The sequence below is a fragment of the Lathyrus oleraceus genome, chromosome 5 (assembly GCF_024323335.1).
Source record: "Lathyrus oleraceus cultivar Zhongwan6 chromosome 5, CAAS_Psat_ZW6_1.0, whole genome shotgun sequence".
Taxonomy (NCBI): domain Eukaryota; kingdom Viridiplantae; phylum Streptophyta; class Magnoliopsida; order Fabales; family Fabaceae; genus Lathyrus; species Lathyrus oleraceus.
Window position 1 is genome coordinate 495,909,660 of NC_066583.1, and position 21,920 is coordinate 495,931,579.

At 34.8% G+C, this 21,920-nt stretch overlaps 2 protein-coding genes and 1 long non-coding RNA gene across 3 annotated transcripts; 1 reads left to right on the forward strand and 2 right to left on the reverse strand.

Moving 5' to 3' along the window:
- Window positions 1–2,311: 2,311 nt before the first annotated feature.
- Window positions 2,312–3,013, reverse strand: LOC127081535 (uncharacterized). Its single transcript, XM_051021784.1, has one exon. It carries the CDS (start codon window positions 3,011–3,013, stop codon window positions 2,312–2,314), a length of 702 nt encoding a protein of 233 aa, XP_050877741.1.
- A 7,522-nt stretch (window positions 3,014–10,535) lies between these two features.
- Window positions 10,536–12,343, reverse strand: LOC127082857 (uncharacterized). The gene is made up of 2 exons (XR_007788231.1): window positions 11,919–12,343; window positions 10,536–10,808 (listed from the first exon to the last, which is right to left on the reverse strand). It is a non-coding gene; the product is annotated as an uncharacterized LOC127082857 (long non-coding RNA).
- Window positions 12,344–16,487: 4,144 nt separating this feature from the next.
- LOC127081536 (F-box/FBD/LRR-repeat protein At5g56420) lies at window positions 16,488–17,789 on the forward strand. The gene is made up of 3 exons (XM_051021785.1): window positions 16,488–17,159; window positions 17,234–17,266; window positions 17,340–17,789. Exons 1-3 carry the CDS (start codon window positions 16,488–16,490, stop codon window positions 17,787–17,789), a joined length of 1,155 nt encoding a protein of 384 aa, XP_050877742.1.
- Window positions 17,790–21,920: the final 4,131 nt, after the last annotated feature.

A 21,920-nucleotide genomic window follows, 5' to 3' on the forward strand; every position in this document is an offset into this window, starting at 1 on the left:
AATTGTTCTTTGTATGTCGATTTATAAGATGAGAAGGTAGCCAATTCAAATTTTATACCTCTGGGGGGATACATACCATGATAGTGAAAGAGTGACTGTTATGGTTTTTTATTTATCCTTGAGGTTGAGATGCTTTAGAAATATTTATCCAAATCTACATGGTTTGTTGGGGTGAACTAACAATTCGTGGAGTTCATAATTGAGACGTAGGCTTGTTTTTGTTTGAGGTCGTGAACATAAACTTAACCCTCATGTCACTTCACATCCAAAAAGTTAAGGTCTGTAAGGGTGAATTGGAAAATGAAATTATTTTAATCAACCAACACGTTATCGTGAGACTTGTGAGGGTCATCTAGTTCTCATTGGCGTTTTCACGTCCGATTAAGTCAAATAAAATATGTTACATGTTATGAGTGTCTTTATTACTTCCAAACCAACTCAGTGAGATTTAGAATGATGTTCAAGAAGAATTTTCATTTCGAGTTAATACTTGTTTTGTCAGAGAATGTAACATTTTGAATTCGAACGTTTCTAATGTTGTTTTTTAGAATAATTAACATTGTAGGATGTATATGATATCACATATAGTTTTTTTTACAAAGAAATGGTTCTTTCTATGGATGAAATTCTAGTTGAATATTTTTCCTAATTAACGAGCTATTCATTTGATTTTTTGAGATATTTTTTTTAACGAGATTGAAGTAAGCACTTTATATTTGAACAATTGAATATTCCTAAAAAGATACAACTCTTTACTAAGGAAAGTTTACCAATGATATATATATATATACAATAGCAATTTACTATATCTCTAGTCAATCATAATGTTTATCCTTGTATTCATATTCTTCAATCTTGTGAAAAACTGTTTCAAAAAAACAAGTTGTCGAAATAAATATATCTAATTTGTTCTATAAAAAAACAATAGCACAAAAATGCACATATAAGAGTAACATAACATACTTACACACAAACGAAGAAAAAGAAATAAAAGACGCATTAAATTTGATTTTATTTTAAAAATTAAAACAAAATGTGTGGTGCATGTTTTTTATTAGAAAGAAATAAAAAACTTTTAACATGATGTTTTGAAGCAACAATGTGTGTTTTTGTAACATTGCACTGCAATTTTAAAATATTTCAACGAAGATCCAAACGAACTCTAATATGGGTAAAATATAACATCTAATTTGAGAATATATGATTTATATTTCTCTCTAAGAATGATACAACGTTTCATGGTAGAAAGGTTGAAAGAGATCGGGCGGTTGCTCAAAAAACTTTTATTGTTACCACAACTTACATTAAAGTTGAAAATAAAGAAAAAGAACTTTAACTTATGATATTATTTAATGAGAAAAACTTAATGTATTATTTCAATTTTGATAATTCAACGTTTATTCTTCACATTAATTTGTAGAAAATGATGACTTAACATGTCACCTGCACGGCTAATCTAGCTGTACTATTTGTTACGCAAAATGGAACACTAAACATTTCTTTTGTGACTATAAATCCACAATTAGTTTTTCCAATGCTTCAAAGTCGAGCTTAATTTCCTTCTTTTCCATAAGAGACCTATCCAACATCCTTCCTAACTCATGAATTCTATATTCAGCTTTTTTGAGCTCTTCCTTTCTGGTCAAAAGCACTGATGTAGAACCTATAAGGATATGATCAAGATCATCCTTCTGGTCTTCCAATAACCTAGCTCTCTTGTTACTATCCTCAAGTTCCTTGGCTTTCCCCTTACGTTCATCCTTCAGATTTTGATTTTCCAACACAGCTCGGTTTATCTTATCTCGTAACTCAGTATTCTCCAATTCGAGCTATTTAACCTTAGCATTCAGTTTCTCCATGTCCTCAAGAAGTATAGGTTTTGGCTTAGGAACTTTAGGGAAAGCTGAAGCATCAAAGATGAATGGAAAATGGAGTACTTCGACTCTCTCTTTCACCCATCGAGTGTAAGGTTCTTTGACAAGAGTATTCCTTTTTCCAAATTCTTTACCCTTTCTAACAATCTTTAACCAAACTTTTCGGATTGTTCTTACATCAGAATTACTTGCTTGGATGTCAAAGAGCACAAATGGTTGTAAGTCTTTTGCTTCAGGAGGACCATCCATGGACTAGTCGTGTTGCATTCGAGATAACATAGGGTTGTAATTGATACAACCCTTAGTTCCTAACAATGGTACATTAGTAAATTCCCCACACCTGACAATGATGTCTAGGGTTTCCCATTCTCTGACGTACCATCTGATGGAACTTGTAGTGAGAGAAGTTGGTCTTTGAGGATATTTAAGCTCTTTTGCTACAAAAGGGCCTTTTCCGACATATGTTGCATGAACCAAGTATAAAGCAAAGAAGCATAACATAACAAAGTTCCACCCCTATTTTGATGTCGAGCATGAAGGGCATGGTAAATGTCATCTAAGAGAAATGGTAAAAGATTTCCGGAGAGGAAGACTTCTACGGCTACATGATCAACAAACTTTTCAATGTTTAGGAAGAGCATAATCCCATGGATCAACAAAGCCAACACAACATAGAATTCCTCCCAATTTCCTTCTTTCTTGAATTTTAGAGCCAATTCTTCCAAGAACCTCATGGCAAAACCTTTGAAACCCCCTTTCTCGATCCAATTGGCTAGAACAGTTGGGACATCAATACTTAGGGATAAGGCTAACTTCTTTGGGCCCACTTCCTCTTCAAGCTTTGGAAATGGATTAAAATCTTCCAACTTTAGACCCGCAATTCTCTCAACTTCTTCAAAAGTAGGAGCTAGTTGGAAATCAACAAATGTGAAACAACGCAGAGGCGGATCATAATATTGTGACAGAGAGTTGATAATCCCATAGTAAACTTTCTTAATCAGAAGGTTCAAAATTTTCCCATAGTCTTTTCCGAAGTTATCACGCTTATTTAGAGTCAAGTTAGAGATCAATCCATGCAAACTGTCAAGCTTGGGTTCCTTGTACTTGAGTGAGAAAGTGTTTCTTCTTGGAGTTGTCATTTTCAAGTTCTCAATTCCTGAAACAAATATGAGACAACTAAGAGTTTGCTTTTTGTGATGTTGATGCAATGTTTATGGATGAATGTGATGCATTTTTTTGTATAAGTTCATAGGCTCGAGGTATGGATAAATCTGATTGCTTCGTATGGAACATGGTTCTCACCAGGTACGGTCTAGGGTTTCAAAAATGTTCCTAGAGTCATGGATCCATTAGAATGTTTGCTGCCTATGGAAACTTACTTGTCGGGCATCAACTTCATCTAAAGAATCTACTATAAGTAAGGTTCTCGCGTCGACCCAAAGAGAAATTCATCTCACGGACCCACACTATGCAACCATCTTTCCTAGTTGGCCAAAGGATTAAGGTTCTACAAATGGTCCTTAGAGTCATGAATCCTAATGAAAATATCGAAGCTTACAACAACTTACTTGTCGGGCGAATACATCCTCCCTGGGATCTACTTTAAGTGAGGTTCTCGTATTGACCCAACGATAAATTCATCACGCGGACCCGTACTACTCAACCTTGTCCTATCTTATGTTTTTACTCGATAATCGGGTAAAATGTCTTTCCCATAAGGTTTGCAATCAGAGTATCCAAGTACTAAAGCATAATGGAACCAATACAACAAATTATATCAATATGATAATAAAGATAGCAAAAGCAATAAAGAAAAGCCACACAAGTAAACAAACAAAGGCACACAAACAACCTAACTATGCTTGACTCACTTAGGGAATAATTTCCATTCCCCAACAGAGTCGTCATCTGTCGCACCTCGAAAAAATAAGAACACGACGCTCACGAAGTGCAATCGCACCCTCGCAAGATGGACTGAACAGAGTCGCCATAGAACTTCATTTATTTCTAAAAAAGGAAAGGGGGGAATATCTATAAAACTCAATAAAGAACGACAATGATTATGGTCATCGCAACCAAATCAGGGTTCGGGAGTCGATTACGCAAGGGGAAGGTATTAGCATCCCTCACGTCCATTGTACTCAATGGGAACCATTAGGTTAATTGTACGCATTAGTGTTAGTTTAGAAATGTTAGGCTTCTCAAGTTATTACGAGGGAAAGAATAATAGGATAAAATAAAAGAGGAGATGTTTTTTGATTTTTTTAACGAAGGGGAGCTAAACCTAAGTTTTTTTAATGGGCCTGACAAGATTTCATAATCCTGCTCTTACGTATCTCAATAGATAACTCAAGGTACACATAGTTCTGGATAGCAAATGTTTGTTTGTTAGTCGATTTTAGCAAAAATATATCTTGTATTAATCGATGAGAAACATTGTTTTACCCAAAACAGATGAGGAGTAGACGTATACATCACATCGAATGGATTTATAAATCAACATTCGGATAAACGTAACTTATCTCAACTTAACAGTTGTGGATGAAGCATTACTTTCATCATCTTAAGACAAGATGTCTTTCGTTTATAAAAAGGTTTTTCTGATCAATCGCACGATGGAAAAGAAAAGAGTTTGGTTGGTTGAATGTATTTTTGAGCTTGAAAGTTCTTACAACTTGGGTCTAATACCCGGGACTATATCTGGACCTTTCACCCAGGTAATCTTTTTCTTCCAATTTTAATCATGAAAATGTCTTGAATATTTACAAGTGTTTTTGAGGGAAAACGAACACTTATGGGTTACAAGCTCTTATAACTTTGACCTAGCACTCGGGACTACGACTGGACCTTTCACCCAAATAATCTTTTCCTTCCAACTTTAATCATGAAAATATCTTGAAATTAAATTAAAATGATTAATGTACAAAGGTTTGAAATTATTTAAAGTTAAGTTTATGTTGCTTAAAATCTCATTGTAAGAAGACCCAAGAGTACGCCGAGTGAATAATAAAAAAAGACAATAAGTTATATTCACAACACACTTAAAAATTTAATCGAAAGTAGTAAAATTAACAAGTATTGAAAAAAATAGGACTAAATATAAAAGGTGCAAAATAGTAAAGAAAATCGTAAGAAGTTATATAGTAAAATACACAATAAAATGACAAGTATAAAAATAAAAGCAAATAAAACTAAGATATGTCATCACCAATGATCGAACCCATGGCATGGTGGGTAGTAGTGAATGCCTCAATCACCCGACAATGGGTGACTAGTTGGAAATTAAATATGTTTCAATAATACATATAACAAAACTAATCGAAAGTTTTTAAAATTAAAAAAGGTTAGGCCCTAATGAGCGGACATCATGGGCTTGGAGCGGGTCAGATCCTTCCAAACTCGGCTCGGCTTTAACATTCAAAAGAGGGAAAGAAAAACCCTAAACAAGTTCACATGACTGCTTCTTCTTGCAGCAGAAATGCGGCCGCCCCTCCCCTTTCTCACACTTCCTCTCTTTCCAATCTCAAACAGTAAATCTAAACCCATATTTCATGTTCATGGTGTATCAAATACCCCAAATCGGAACCCACATATAAAACCACGTTCCTCTATTCATGAACTCTCAAATGAAAATTCAATCGTACTCGAAGAAAAAAACTTCTATTGAAGCTAGAAGCGGCACCTCTAGGCTCAAAAATTTTGAACATCAAACACACAAAATTGGGTAAGCAAGTTTAAATCAACAAAATGACCGTGAACAGTAAGGCCCAAGCTATGATTTTGAAACAACTCTTGTTAAATTGAACAAGACAAAGGTAAAGAAAAGGCTCAACAATAAATCGAAGTCGGGTAAAGAGGCGAAATCTAAATGGTACCTAAGTTGAAAGAAGTGAAACTGGATTTGGATTTGGATCTGTCAGGTAAGAACGTCTCAACCTTGCTTCCGTTTTTATAAATCTTCTTCTTTCCTTTTTTTTGAACGAAATTGCTATCTGTTATATGCTGGATTTTTGAATTGTTATGTGGTAGTTTCTCCCCTCCTTTTGTTTACTTTGTTTTTTGGATGTTTTACTACTGAGATTTTTATGATAATGGCTACCTCCTCCTTTCTCATTTATGAAAACCTCTCCCTTTTATATTGTGATTTTTTAGGGTTTGCACAGAGGTATGGATTCTGGTTCTTGCTATCAAAATTATGCAATTGGTAGTGAGTTTTAATACACTTTCTAAGAGGACAAGCAATGCCTTAACATTTTAGTGTAAACTCATGTTGTGTCTTAAAATATAATACATTGTTATTCGCTTTTCTGCTTGGTTTTTTTGCCTTTGTATTATTTCTCAATTCATGCTAATTTGACATTATTTTTCTATTGCAATAGGACAAAACCTTTGCTCAAAGTCAGGCCTATCCATGTTAGTACTAAGGTTGATGAGAAAAGACCCAAATGGTCTCACGCATGACACAACATAGTCATATCAAAATAGCAAGCTTGAAGGGTCCTCCACACTTGGACATGTTTTTTTGTGATTTGTTTAATTTCTTTAATATACACAAATGTAATTATCATTGAATTTCAATGTAAAACAAATTTATTTTATCTCTTTTCAAATTCTTGAATTGTTATCCAATTCACACAATTCACTTTATTATCCTAATATTTATAATTTATAAAAAAAAAACTTCTTGCTAGAACCTAATAATTAAGAACAAAATCAAGACAAAACCAATTAGAACCTAATTTATTCTTTGAAATGGAATGGAAAGACATAACCCTAAATAATCAAAGCTAAACCTTTAATGCAAATACAAATTAATTTTCTAAGCTTCCATACTAACAAGTACCTACTACAATGCAAGAGAAATGACAATTATGAACATGTATGATCGAACAATGTATGGAAAAACAAATGTATGAATGACATGGTGTATGATAGGTGTGTGCATGAATGAATAGTGATATGGTTCTAATTGATTAAAATCAACTATAAACCTAATGAAAGTTCACAAAAAACTTTAAGTAAACAATCTAATAAAGATTATGTAAAATTCAACACCAATGCCGAATATGGTCATGTAATAAATGGAGGGGTGTATGGACGGGTCAAAACAAACAAATCAACCAAAGTGGTCTTTAATCTTTAACCATTAATCTTGACTTATGCTTGAAATCAAAACTTTATGATCAGACAAAATGGTTAGAAGAAATTAATTCACATATTAAGATGCAGATGGATGAAATGCAGATGAACTAAGTGGAAAAAAATTCAGGATATGACATCTAGGTTTATTAAATTTAATTATTTTAATTAACTAGTATCGATAATCTCATTATTTAACTAAATTAATTAAAAGTAAATTATCCTAATTAACTAACGAAACCCATTTATAATTAATTAATTAACAATATGATAATGATAGTGGATTGTAGATTAAAAAAAAACAAATTGGAATATGATATGCTTCTTTGGAAAGTTTTACCTCATACCCCTACATTTATCCCTATACCCCTACATTTATCCCTACACCCCTACATTTATCCCTACACCCCTACATTTCATAAAAATATCAATTTTATCCTTATATATTTTTAATTAATTTATTATTTTATTTTTATTTTTATTTTTTTAAAACAAATTGTGTACTGTAAGACTTTACAAAAGAGTTCCGGTAGTCATTTTTCAAACATTTTTTTAATATTTTTTTTGTATACCGGAAGACTTTGCTAAAGAGTTTCGATAGTCAATTTTTGTGTACCAAAAGACTTTGCAAAAGAGTTTCGGTATTCATTTTTCAAGTATTTTTTAAAATATTTTTTTGTGTACCAAAAGACTTTGCAAAAGAGTTCCGGTAGTCTTTTTCAAGCATTTTTTTAAATTTTTTTGTGTACCGGAAGACTTTGGAAAAGAGTTCTGATAATCAATTTTTGTGTATCGGAAGACTTTGTAAAAGAGTTGCGATACTCATTTTTTTAATTTTTTTTTATACCGGAAGACTTTACAAAAGAGTCCCGGTAGTCAATTTTTGTGTACCGGAACTATTTTGCAAAGTCTTCTGGTACACACAAAAAAAGTTTAAAAATACTACCGAAACTCTTTTGCAAACTCTTCCGCTACGCAAAATAAAATTTAAAAAATATTTAAAAATAAAATAATAAATTAATTAAAAATATATAAAGGTAAAATTGATACTTTTTATAAAATGTAGAGATACATGAATAAATATAGAGGTATAAAATAAAGTTTTCGCTTCTTTTGATGGATTCTAAGGCCCAAGGCTCAAACCCATCCCCCAAACAAAACCTAGCAAAACACTAAAAATAAAATGTAATGGGGTGGCTGCCTCATCTACACCAGAAAAGACCAGCCATATGTTCTTAGGGATCCTTGGTCTACTCTCAACATTCAATGCCCCATTATCAAATGCAATCAATTCATAAATGGGAGAGAGCCAAAACGTGCATGCTGCCAGACCGCAGAAGAGGAAACATCACCATCAATGCTGAAATCCGATTTTCAATACTTCATAGATAATTTTCGATTGTGTAAACTCAGCAGAAGGGATTCCAAACATTCTCTCTCTTAAACCTCCAATACCCCTCCCTCTTAAACCATCAATTCCAACACTTTTCTTTTCTCTTTCTTGATTTTGAACCATAAACATAAAAAACAATATCAACCACCAAGAAAGAAAGATCTATTGATGTTTCTACACGAACCTTGATGAACACCGATGGGTGTTCTTCGAGTGAACTCGCATTCGCCCAACAATTTCACAGTCAATGACCAAACCACATAATTTACTGATGCAAATGCCTGAGGTTACTGATACACATGTTTGTTATCTCTACTGATGCTACATGATGCCAAAAATAAAGAACACTTTTTTAATGTAATAATAATTTTTATTTTAAAAAGAAGATTATGAAAAATAAAAAATAAAAATAATAAAAGAAAAAGACAAAATATTCATTTAGGATAATGAGATGATATATTTATGTTTTTTTAAATGAGATAAAAGAAAAGAATTACAATGAGATAAAAATGTTTTAATTAATTTGGAAAAGAAATGAAATGAGATAGAGAGGGATATATAAAAATAAGATGATAATGAAAATTATAGTAATAATATGATTATCTAAAATGGAGATATGGATAAAAATGAGATGATAATGAAAATAATAATAATAATAATAATAATAATAATAATAATATGATTATCTAAAATGAAAGTATGGATTAAAAAATGAGATGATAATGAAAATTATAACAATAAAATAGTTATCTAAAATGAAAGTATGGATTAAAATAAAAATGAGATGATAATGAAAATTATAACAAAAAAATGGTTATCTAAAATGAAACTATGGATTAAAATAAAAATGAGATGATATGACACCGAAGGTGAAAATAACAGATAAACATGTTAATTGTTGACTTTTCCCTCTATTATGTCCTTTAAGTACATGTATATTTCTATTACATTTGACTAATGAAAGGCATATGAGACTCAATAACAAACTACTATGCAAAATGAAATGTTTTTTTCTTAAACTGAGGGTAACACATGATCAGATGAAATGGTCATGTTGATGCAGATGAAAATGAATTGAAAAAGACAATGCAATTAAAGGTATGACAAATTTGGGATATGACACACGTATCAAAACAGATCTAGGTCAAAGTTCTGAATCCAAAACGCAAGACACTCAGTAACTTGAGCAATGAACTTTCCTCCATTGTATTCACGTGTTCTCTGAATTTGACAATCTCATCTCCAAATTCGAATGCGATCCAAAACACACGAATCTCTCTGCTTCTCTTTCAATTCAATGCTTCCTTCTCTCTCATCTTTGTCATACCCCAAAATTTGCTCTCCCCTTTTCACTTTTCATCTAACTTATAACTTGAGATTCATCTGTACTCATTCATGCCTCATTCATGTGCATCATTCGTTCATGTTAACACTTTCTAATAAGCATCATAGATTCAAAGCTTGTGGTTAATAAAAAATAGGGTTTTGCTTAAGGTTTGGAGAATTGCTCATCATATGGGGGCAAACCCTAATTTCTTGACCTTTGGGACCTTGGTTCAAGAAGTCTACATCATGATATTCATTTATGCATTTAAAACCCTAATTCTTGACTTTACCATTCGTTGACCTCATGAGCTTTCATCTATGTATCTAAACCCTAATTTTGGGGTCCATGTGTTAGGATGTGTTTGTAGAGCTCCATGCTTTGTTTGAAGACTTTGATCAGAAGGTGTGTTTCATGAAACCCTAATTAGGGATGCCTGGTCTTGTGTGCCATTTTGATCTAACTTTTGACCATGAGATTGACTGAAACCCTAATTCATGGGGAGGAGGTTATTAATCATTATGTCACGCATTAAACTTGTTTGGTGCATAAGATTCATTCACTTGACCTACATTCCTAATGCTTTGGATTTCATCTAGTTCAAGGCTTAGTTTAAACATCCAAGCATATGGTACTTTCAAACTCCCAGGTCTTTGTTCATAGTTCATGATTGCATTGGAACATTGGTATTTTGGTCCATTTTTTGTCCTTGATTCATTATGATTCATGTAGGCGATTCATTCTTGACCCATCCATGTATTTTAGTCCACTTCATCAGTCTCATTCATGTTTGCTTAAGGAGGTATACTTGAACAAGGTCATGAAAAACATGTTTTATTTAAAACCAAATTTTATTTCATTCAAGCCTTTCCACATTACAAGTCATTTTACAAGTTCATACAAATAAAAACAAATAAGAAAACCCTAATTTCTAACCTACATTTGATTTTGGTCAACTATTGACTTTTTGGTCAATTAGTTGACCAAAGTCAACCATCTTCCCTAAAGTCCATAAGTCATCATCTAGATCTTCAAGTCTTGATATCACAAAATCCCCACGTGTCCATGCCAAACAAACCTATAAAACACATTCAACACCAATTAGATCACCAAGCATTTTGTTCAAAATCAAGCCTAACAATTCATGAATAATTGAAACTCTAACACTCATTGTTTTTAATATAACATCTGCCAATTAGTAAATAACCTCAATTCAACCTAACATAACATTACCATTTGACTCATAACCTAGATTAATCCATAGATTCAACATTCAAAAAGATAGCATCCTTCATTCAAATTCCATACACAACCAACACAACATTAATCCAACCATTCAATGCATTTTCCATACAACATTCAATACAATTCATACACATTCAAATCCATCCACATAAACAATTCCATAAAACACATTCATAAGTATTAATCTTATTCCATAACACAATCTACATATCAATCAATACACAATTAATACATAACCATTCCATACATGATACATCCCAATTTCACTTCAATTCCACGCATGCCATGTCCAAGCAACTCAAGGTGAACCATACATAAAACTTTCCAAGCAGCAAAGCTCATGACAGAAAAAACTCTAATCCAAGTTTAACCTATAGAAAATATAACCACTAGGACTTGGTGAAATTCAATTAACACGACTCAATAACAAGCACAAGCCATATTTTCTTAACAAGCATAACTAACACCATGTCAAAGCACTTATAACACATAGCAGGAAAAAGCAAAACAAATACACCCTGCATTTTCCAATAGGACATAACATAAAATTCAAAAAGCATAAGACCCTGCAATTCGTTCAATATAGCACAATTGGAGAGTCCACAATAATTAACAGAAACGCAGCACATGGAATCATAAGCAACTAACTGAATTGAAACTGCTACCTAACTATTTATAACGGTTAACTAACTTAAGCTTCTCAGATTTAACAGAGTTTTCACTCAGTTAAATCAAGGGTTGTATATAAACACACTTCCCTGCAAGTTCTGAAGGCTCTCGATTTTCTTTTCATTATTCAATTTTCATTTCACTCTTTGATTCAACTCTGATTCTTTTTATTTTCATTTTCACTCTTCAAACCTCTCTTTCGATTCAACAACGCGAGCATAACAGAATTGCAGACAGAAAGAGGAGAAGCAGAGCAAAGGGAAGAGGAATATACTTGCTGATTGCAAAAAAGCCACCGCGTCGGAGCTCCGATTCTGTGTGCACAAACAATTTGATTCAAATCCGGTAAGTCTTCTTCTACTTTCTTGCTTCGTCCGCCTTTCTTCTCATACTTCGCATGCACAAACGATCCGGTTCGGTGAGGTTAGATGTTGATTTCGATTTAAATATGAGGACTCATAAATATGGATTCAGGCTTGCTCATGATTTCTCGAACGTGAAATTGATTGTTGAAGCAAGAAGGATTTGAGTGTTCATGTGTGCTCGTGGTGGAATTTTGAATTGAGAATGTGAGAGGGTGAAGAAACGTGAAACGATGAAGTAAGAAGAGTTCATGTTCATATGCTTTTGTTGAGCGTTTTGTGTTGCTGAGTATTTCATGGACTTGGTTCTGTTTGCTGCTTGGGGCCTAAGCTTTCTTTTCACACCTTCCTTCAATATGCAAATCCCTGCCTCTGTGAATTTCAGTAATCTTTTTATCAACTATGCTTAATTAATTTTGATTAATTATTTCATCTATGATTTCTTATACCTTTATTGTGTAAAATGATTTATCAAAATTAATATTAGGTTAATTTTTCATTATGTAATATCATATTAAATTTAATTAGGATTAATTAGTTCTAATTAAGTTTAATTAAATTTTGATTGTTAATTCCATATTAATCAATTTTTTGCATAATGACTAGTTTACCCCTATGGTTTAGAAAATTCCTGATATGCATGTTCCCTTAGCTTACAGTTTGTGTAGATGCAATCGGTATAATCTGACTAATCATTCATTAGGTTTTTGTGTACATAATTCAACTTATGTGTTTCATTCCTATTGGTTGTGTTGATCAAATTTTACTTTGATCAACCAAATCCTTTGCATTATGCTCAATTCCTCAAGCATGTTCAAGTGATCAAAAGACCCTTAATCACTTGATAGGACAAGTCCCTTGTGTTCAAGTTGTACTGGATCTCAGGAGCGCAAGACCTCAAGATTCAAATCAAGTTCAAGACTTCAAGTCAGTACAAGGAATTCACACTACATACATATTGGACTACTATTCAGGCACAACAAAGGGGTATCAACACTTATGAATCATGATTCAAGTTGTGTGCCATGAGCCTTAAGCAATAGAGAAGACGTGAGAGGGAGAATTCATATCCTCATTATGAATATCTTTGGGTACGGGACTGTCATACCCCAAAATTTGCCCATTAATATTTTAAGACATTTTTCAGGGCACTCCGACTCATTTTTATGACACTGATCTTAAAGGAACGAAGGCCCAGCTCACGAATGGCCCAATCCAGAAAATGGCCCAAACTGGCCTGTTCGCTACGCGTTCGCTACACGCTCGCCTAGCGAACGTTCGCTACACGCTCGCCTAGCGAACGTTCGCTACGCGTTCGCTACCAGCTCGCCTAGCGAAGCTGACAGACAACAGAAAATTTCGGGCTTCATTCTGAGCCCATTAGGTCACAAAAAAGAGCATTATAAATACCAGCACTTCAGTAATGAAGAAAAAACGAAAAAGGGACGAAAGGAGAACCCTAGCAAGCAAACCCTCGCGCTCACAGACGGAAAACCCTGGAGGCTAACCCTGAGAATTCCGAGAAACCCTGAAGGAAAAGCCGGCGGCAGCAAGGTCACTTCCGCTCAATTCGATCCGGTCGGCCAATTCAAGGTTACAATTCGATTACAAACAGGTTGGCATTGCTATTACTACCTTATGTTCTTAATTTGCCTATGGCATTATGATTAAATTTATGAAAATATCTTAAGTTTGTCATGTGAATTGTAGTGTGCACTTGAATACCTTAAATGATTAACCATATAATTGCTGTAATGAAAGCCATAAGACATAAAATTGGTTGAAATTGTACTGATATCAAAACCAGAATCCGCAGTCGCTCGCTAGCACGTCGCTAAGCGAGCATGAAGCGAGTATTCGCTAAGCCTTCGCTAGGCGAGGCAGGCGCGAACCTGACAGTAGCCGACTTTTCTATTCTGATTTTTCATTCATGTTTTATCATAGCCAGGCACTGTTTATCTGATCATATTACTGTTGTGATTTCTTTTGCGGTGTAATCCTCGATTGCACCCTGATTTGGTATTCTAACCCGTTTGCTGAATGTTGCAAAGGTTCACACACCCCAGGAAAAGATTGTTGTTTAGGTCTTCCACTTTATTTGTGGGATACCCTTGTGAAGAGCTGCCCTAAATTGCTTAATTAATTTTAATGTATTAATTTTAATGTATTATTTTTAATGTATTGATTTTAATGTGGAGATTCACCCTAATTACCTAATTAACTTTAAAACATGGCCTCTAAATATGTGATCTTGGACCTCTCTATTGCCTTACGATATTACGGTATTACGGTCATGTCCCGCGAATGTAGGGATACACTTAGCAACGGCCCTTCGGTTAAATCATCATAAAATAAATCATGGTCCCTCGGATGTTGCCTTCGAAAATACGATTTTGTCCCTCGATGACCCTTCGGTGTAGCCTACGGTTAAATGATGATCGTCCCTTCGAATGCTAAGGTATCCTTACAACTGTTGCCTTCAATGACCTATCGATGACCCTACGATGACCCTTTTACATCCAAAAGGCTAAAATTACTTACTTCTCAATAGTAAGGACAGTTTTACCCTCATAAGGATAGGAAACGTTCATAACGACCTTAGGAAGGTATAACTCTCAATTACTGGATCATAACCTAAAATATTTTCAACACCTCACACCTTTCAAAACCTCTTTTGGAAAATCACCACTTGCTGAAACAAATCAAAAGTTCGATTCTGATGTTAAGGGTAATGATTTAGATGCTACAACTTTTAAATAGTTGGTTGGCTCATTGAGATATCTATGTAACACCAAATCTGACTTCTGCTATGCAGTTGGAATGTTGAGTAGGTGTTTGAATAAACAAAAGTGGTTACATTACCAAGCTACTGTCAAGATACTGAGGTATATTAAGGGGACTCTGAAGTATGAAGTCTAGTTCCCTTCTGATGCTAAATCTGATTCATAGCTGATATGTTATTCATACTCTAATTGGTGTGGAGACAACGATGACAGAAGAAGTATTTTTGGATATTTTTTCATGTATCTGGGAGGTCCAATTTCTTGGTGCTCCAAGAAGCAACTAGTGGTTGCCTTGTCGACCTATGAAGCTGAGTACATTGCAATGTGCTTTGTCTGCTTGTCAAACTGTGTGGATTCTGAACTTGTTGCAGGATTTTAAGATCAAGGTAAACAAGATTGTGAAGTTGTTGACTGACAACAAATAAGCTATAAGTCTTGTCATGAATCCAGTGTTGCATGGAAGAAGCAAGGACATTGACCCTAAGTTCCATTTTCTGCACAATTAGGTTTAGAATAGAGTGATTGAAGTTGCTCATTGTAGCACTCATAAACAACTGGTAGATGTGCTGACCAAAGCTATCAAGACCGAACATTTTATCCAATTGAGGGATGAATAAAAATTGTTAATTTTAGTTATGAATGTGAATTAAGGGATAATATAATGACTAAGCTATCGATGAGGGTGTTGAGCCTAGAAACCAAAATGAAGGTGCTCAAATAAATTTATTTTGTGAATAATATTAACACTTCAAATTGAACAAGTTTCTTCAACTAAAGATATCTAATTAAACAGCATTTCAAAAAACCATGTCGTTCATATAGAGTGTACATTGTATGGATGAATGGTTTTTCAATATAGAACGCGGAAGAAATTAGTAACATTGTAAAGTAGAGTAGATCCTTAAGATATAGAATTCTACTGAGATTTAGTAATCCCACCCCAATCATGTTTTTGTTTTCAGGTATGTTGTAGAACTTGGAGGATTCGCTCGAAGACCTAAAGATTGAATGTGATAGTGTCCGGTGGATGTTTTCCGCTGTGTTATTCTAATTAGATTATCATGGACATTTGATGTACTATTTTCATATACCATGTATTTGAGTAATTCTTGGATGTTATTATATCATATTAGTTTTAGTACCAAACTTATGTTTGTTTTAGTACCAAACTTTTAATGCTTTATGTAATATGATTCTAGATAGAGATATGCGGGGTATTACAATTTATGTCAATATTTAACACATATTTGTGATGAAATTCATAAAAATCAAAATAAAACACTTATTTTTTATTTTATCCAAAATATATCTCAAAGTTTTGCATCGATTTGAATATTTCCTACAGATTTGAGACGTAGCTCATAAAAAAATTTTAGTATATAACTCATCCAAAACGTTTCTCAAAGTTTCAAAGGATTTAAGACATATATAAGAGTTTACTCATTTTTTTTCAAAATATAATAGAACATAAACAGTAACACGGTCATTAAAAAAGTTGAGGGGTGCAAGATATAATTTTAGAGTTATAATTTTAGGCCCAATTAATTGAATTTTAGTTTGGTTTTGAAACAATAACAAAACCCTAGATAACATTCTTTTTAAAACCCTAAATATATAGAATACTCACTACAAACCCTTTTCATATTTGAAACATTCGCATTGAACTAATAACGGCATGTGATGCTGAGGACAGAGATAATGGTAGATAGAATTAGTGAGTTTCACGATTCAATTCTCTGTCACATTCTTTCTTTTCTTCCAACGAAACATACTGCAACCACAAGCATCCTCTCTAAGAGATGGAAATCATTATGGCTTTCGGTCCTCACTCTCGACTTCGACTGCAAAACCTTCAAACACATGGCCTCATTTGAATATTATATACACAAATTGATGCCCTTACGAAAAATTGAACCTCCAATCCTTTCGTTACGTTTCAATTGCATCTATGCTCATTCAACTCGCTACCAAAACAATATTAATCTATTTGTTTCCTATGTAATGAATAGAGGAATTGAGAATCTTAACATTAGCGGGGACATGAAATTACCACCTAGTATTCTTAGTTGCAAGACCCTTAAGGTTCTTAAGTTGAAAGGAATAATAGTGAATGGTTTTTCTCATCAAGTGGATTTTCCTGTTCTTAAAATTCTTCATTTAAAGAGAATGATTTTCGAACGGCATGAATTGCTTGTTAAACTTCTCTCTGGTTGTCATATACTTGAGGAATTGGAAACCAAATATTTAGGTTTTCCAGCGGAAGAGTTTGATGGCTTGTTACCTAGTTTAGTCCGAGCAAGGATTTATTGTCATGATTCTATTATTCCTCTTCATTTGGTTCGCAATGTGGAGACTCTACATATGGAACAGGTATGACAATATAGATTTTAATTTTCTGTAAATTCATGATTTTTTTAACTATAGTCCATAGTTTTAAATTGCAGTTGCGGACCATCGTTGCACGAGTTGCAATTGCAGTTGGTGTCGTGGACTGCAGTTGATTATATAGAATTCTCATGTACTGTCTTGTCACTTGTGTAACTCATGCAGGCACAATTGAAAGGTTGTAGTAAACTTCCAATGTTTCATAATTTGACACATGTGAAACTTAAATTTTTCTATAATATGTGGGGTTGGTTGCAACAAATGCTTGAACAATGCCACAAACTTCAAAGTTTAATCATACAGGGTTGTGAATATCAAGACGAAAGTTGGAACAACCAAAGTTGGAACGATCCACCAATAGTTCCAAAGTGTCTTTCATTGCATCTGAGAACATGTTGTCTTGCATACTGTAAAGGCACGGAGTCTGAGTTCCAATTTGCAAAGTATATTTTGCAAAATTCGAAAAGACTGAAGACTATGAAATTTAAGTATAATTACTGTGCAGATATAAAAGCAAAACACCAAATGACAATGGAATTATCTTCATTCGCAAAGGGCTCTACAATGTGTGAAGTTGTTTTTGAAAACTCGGTAACTAATTCTATTACCGACTAATCCAGAAAACAGTCAAATGCTGTAATTTTATATGTATATGGAAAGTTTAGAAATTGTGAAAATTATACAAAGTTTAGTAATTTGTGAAAAATTTCATATATTTTAGGAAAAGGTACCAGCAGTGTTTTCAAGTTCGTCCTAATTACATAGACATGACCACAGTAGATAACAAGCAAACTTTGTGTGAGGGATGCTAGAGCATGATATTCCCCGCCTCTCCTGAGATCTAGATACCATGCGGCAGCAAATCCCCATCAACATCATTTAGAGAAATATCAGGATCCTTTGATACAACAATTATTTTTATTTTTAAGTAGTAATTTATGTTTGGATCTTATTCTCACTAGGCTAGAATTATATATATATATATATATATATATATATATATATATATATATATATATATATATATATATATATATATATATATATATATATATATATATATATATATATATATATATATATATATATATATATATATATATATATATATATATATATATATATATATATATATATATATATATATATATATATGAATAAAAGGAATAATTTAAGGAATAATTTACGACCAATGACGGAAGATAAAAGAAAATATAGTAAGACAAATGATTTTTTCAAAGGAAAATTTTCAAGGAAGATTCTACGTTGAAGTCATCAAAATAATTTTATTGATCATTATATAAAAAAGTGTTTTTAAATAGGGATTAAACTCCTTACTATTACGAAACACCCTTCAATTTTTTTTTGTGAGGGGATAAGTCGTTTATCTAAATAGGTCATCGCAAATTATTTGCGAGGGGCCTGCCACGTCGCTATTCTGCTTGGGGCTAAGCCTCTTGCAAAATGTAATCCTTAAATGTTATCCTGCAGACAACCCGACTTGAAAGAGTTAAGGAGTTTGACATCCTATGTATTAGATCCCTTGGAGTTCAAAGCTCGCCATGGGAAGCTTCTGTCTATTCTTGCTACTCAGGTGGATGAAGGTCTGATGAATGTGTTGGTGCAGTTCTATGATACCTTATACCGTTGCTTCACTTTTCCGGATTTCCAGCTTTTGCCTACGCTTGAGGAGTATGCCTATCTTGTGGGTATACCTATCCTAGATTAGTTGTCGTTCAGTGGCTTGGAGAGAGTTCCTTCTTCCCAAGAGATTGCTGATTTGTTGCATATAGATGAATATGTTGTTGGTGCTCATATGACTACCAAAGGTGGAATTCAAGGTCTCCCATCTGATTTCCTCATTGCTCAAGCTATATGTTTGGGAAGGCCATGAGTGAGGACGCCTTTGAGGCCATATTTGTACTTCTCATCTATGGGCTAGTGTTATTCCCCAACATCGATAACTTTGTGGATGTGAACGCTATTAGGATTTTCTCTACTCTTAATCCCGTCCCTACTCTGTTGGGTGACACTTATTCCTCTTTGCATATGAGGAATGAAAAGGGTGGTGGTACCATTGTGTGTTGTTTGCCTCTGTTGTATAAGTGGTTTATTTCGCACTTGCCACAGACGCTCGCCTTCAACGAGAACAAAGGATGTCTACGGTGGTCTACGAGACTTATGTCTCTCACTAATGATGATATCTTTTGGTATAACCGTGTATATGATGGTGTGCAGATTATTGACTCTTGTGGTGAATTCTCCAATGTGCCTCTTCTTGGTACATGTGGTGGAATTAACTACAACCCTGTTTTGGCGCGTCGTCATCTTGGGTTCCCCTTAAAGGATAAACCTAATAACATTTTGTTAGAAGGTGTGTTCTTTCAAGAGGGTAAAGATCCCCAAAACTTGAAGGGCAGGATGGTCCGCGCTTGGCGCAAGATTCATAGGAAGGGAAGGAAGGAGCTTGGTCCGAAGAATTGTATTGCTTTGGAACCCTATACCTCGTGGGTTAGGAGGAGAGCTTCTGAGTATCGCATGCCCTATGACTACCCGAGACCCACACCTATAGTTATGGTTGGGCCTTCAACCCTCCCTAACCAAGGAGTTGAGGAGTTGAGAGATGAAGACCGTTCGCGTGCTTGGGTCCGTGAGCGAGAGGAGCTACTTCAGCAACTCAGAGATAAAGATGCTTTGATAGAATTTCTGGAGCATCAGGTTATCGACGAGCCTGATGATTTGCTGACTTCTCTTCTTCCTTAGTCTTCCAGGTTTTGGAAGAGGAAGTATGATCGGCTCACCAAGGAGAAGGCAGATATGGAGATAGCCTATGAGAGAGAGGTGAAGAGGCTTCGTGCAGCTTATCTTCCAGTCTCGAGAGCTTTGGACGATTGTTTCTAGGATTCCATAGGAAGTTCATTTTCCTTCTCTCTTGTATTGTATTTGGTTACCAAGACTGTACTTCTTTGGTGTAAATTTTTTTCCAGATATTATTGATATGATTATTCCATATATGTCTAAGATTGATTAATATATTCCAAATATTTGCAAATAGATCTCTAAAAGTTCCTCTAATAAAAACAAATCATATGCACAAGCATTGCATGCATAATATGCATAAGCAGGTTTTGTTCAGGGCTTCTTGATCAGTGGTCTAACTCTGTGTTCTTCATTTATTTTGAAGACAAGCTGACGCACCGGTAGTACACCAGAGCCAACTCTTCAAAGCTAATGGATCACCTCGAGCAAGAAAACATGGAACTCAACGAGGAAGTGGCAAGATTGACTGCCCTGCTGGAGTCATTCTTGGCCGCCCAAAGCCAGTCTTCTCCAACGCCTTCAACTCCTCCCCAGAGGACGGTCATCTCAGAGGTTACTTCCTCTACCGTGCCTGCTGCCAGTGCTCACTTTGTTCCATCTGCTATGCCAGCCGGGTTTCCCTGGGGGATGCCTGCTAATTTTGTGCCAGAGGGTCTCACCCCTACTTTTGCTTCTCTGCCGGCATCTAGCCCGGTCCTTGTTGTGCCACCTCCAATTGTGCATACTTTGCCGAGAGTTGATGACACCATTTATCACTCTGAGCCATCTGAGGGCCCAGATGTGTACGAGAAAATGGATGCTATGAATGATCAATTCCTTGACCTGCGCAAGGAACTGAAAACTCTAAGAGGGAAAGACCTCTTCGGTAAATCTGCTGCTGAGCTATGCCTCATGCCAAATGTCAAGATTCATATCAAATTCAAAGTGCCTGACTTTGAAAAGTACAAAGTAAACACTTGCCCGCTCAGCCATCTTGTGATGTACGCACGCAAGATGTCAACTCAGACTGATAACGATCAACTCCTAATCCACTACTTCTAGGACAGCCTGTCCGGTTCTGTATTGAGATGGTATATGGGCTTGGATAGTGTGAATATTCGCTCCTTCAATGACCTTGGCGAAGCTTTTGTCAAGCAGTACAAGTACAACGTTGATATGCCTCCCGATAGGGACTAACTGAGGGTTATGTCCCAGAAGGAGAAAGAAACATTCTCCACAGATTTTTCCTTCATCAATCTTTAAGTTGGGAATTCCTCTAACAGCTTCAACAGATATAATCCTCTTCATACCTTTAAGGTGCGGGTGGCCTAATCTTTGATGCCATATCTTCACTTCTTCCTCTTTGGCTAAGATACACATTGAAGAGTAACCAGTTTCTTGAGAACTCCATATGTAGCAGTTGTCTTTGGACCTAACTCCTTTCATGATCACTTCATTTTCCTTGTTAGTAATCAGACATTCAGTTCTAGTGAAGTTTACATTCAGACCTTGATCACACAATTGACTGATGCTTATTACATTAGCAGTTAATCCCTTAACAAGTAGGACATTGTCAAGGTCAGGAACTCCAGGGCAATCCAGCTTACCCATTCCATTGATTTCACCCTTTGCTCCATTACCAAAGGTAACATAACTCATGGCATGAGGATGAAGGTCAGTTAGCAGGTTTTTGTTTCCAGTCATGTGTCTGGAACAACCACTGTCAAAATACCAATCTTCTTTGGCTGAAACTCTGAAGGAAGTGTGAGCTATTAGACTTATAACATTTGTCTTAGGAACCCATTGCTTTTTATTGAGAAGCATGTGAGGTTTGGGTCTTGATTGATATTGAGTCTGATCAGGGCTAGGATAACCATATAGCTTATAGCAGAAGGGCTTCAGGTGGCCAAATTTTCCACAGTAATGGCATCTCCATCTTTGATGCTT

Bases quoted from the DNA above. Each gene is read 5' to 3' on its own strand.
- LOC127081535 (XM_051021784.1), bottom strand. From the start codon at position 3,013: ATGACAACTCCAAGAAGAAACACTTTCTCACTCAAGTACAAGGAACCC.
- LOC127081536 (XM_051021785.1), top strand. From the start codon at position 16,488: ATGGTAGATAGAATTAGTGAGTTTCACGATTCAATTCTCTGTCACATT. The intron at 17,160-17,233 runs GTATGACAATAT...TTTAAATTGCAG, and splicing joins AGACTCTACATATGGAACAG to TTGCGGACCATCGTTGCACG. The intron at 17,267-17,339 runs GTTGGTGTCGTG...TAACTCATGCAG, and splicing joins TTGCACGAGTTGCAATTGCA to GCACAATTGAAAGGTTGTAG.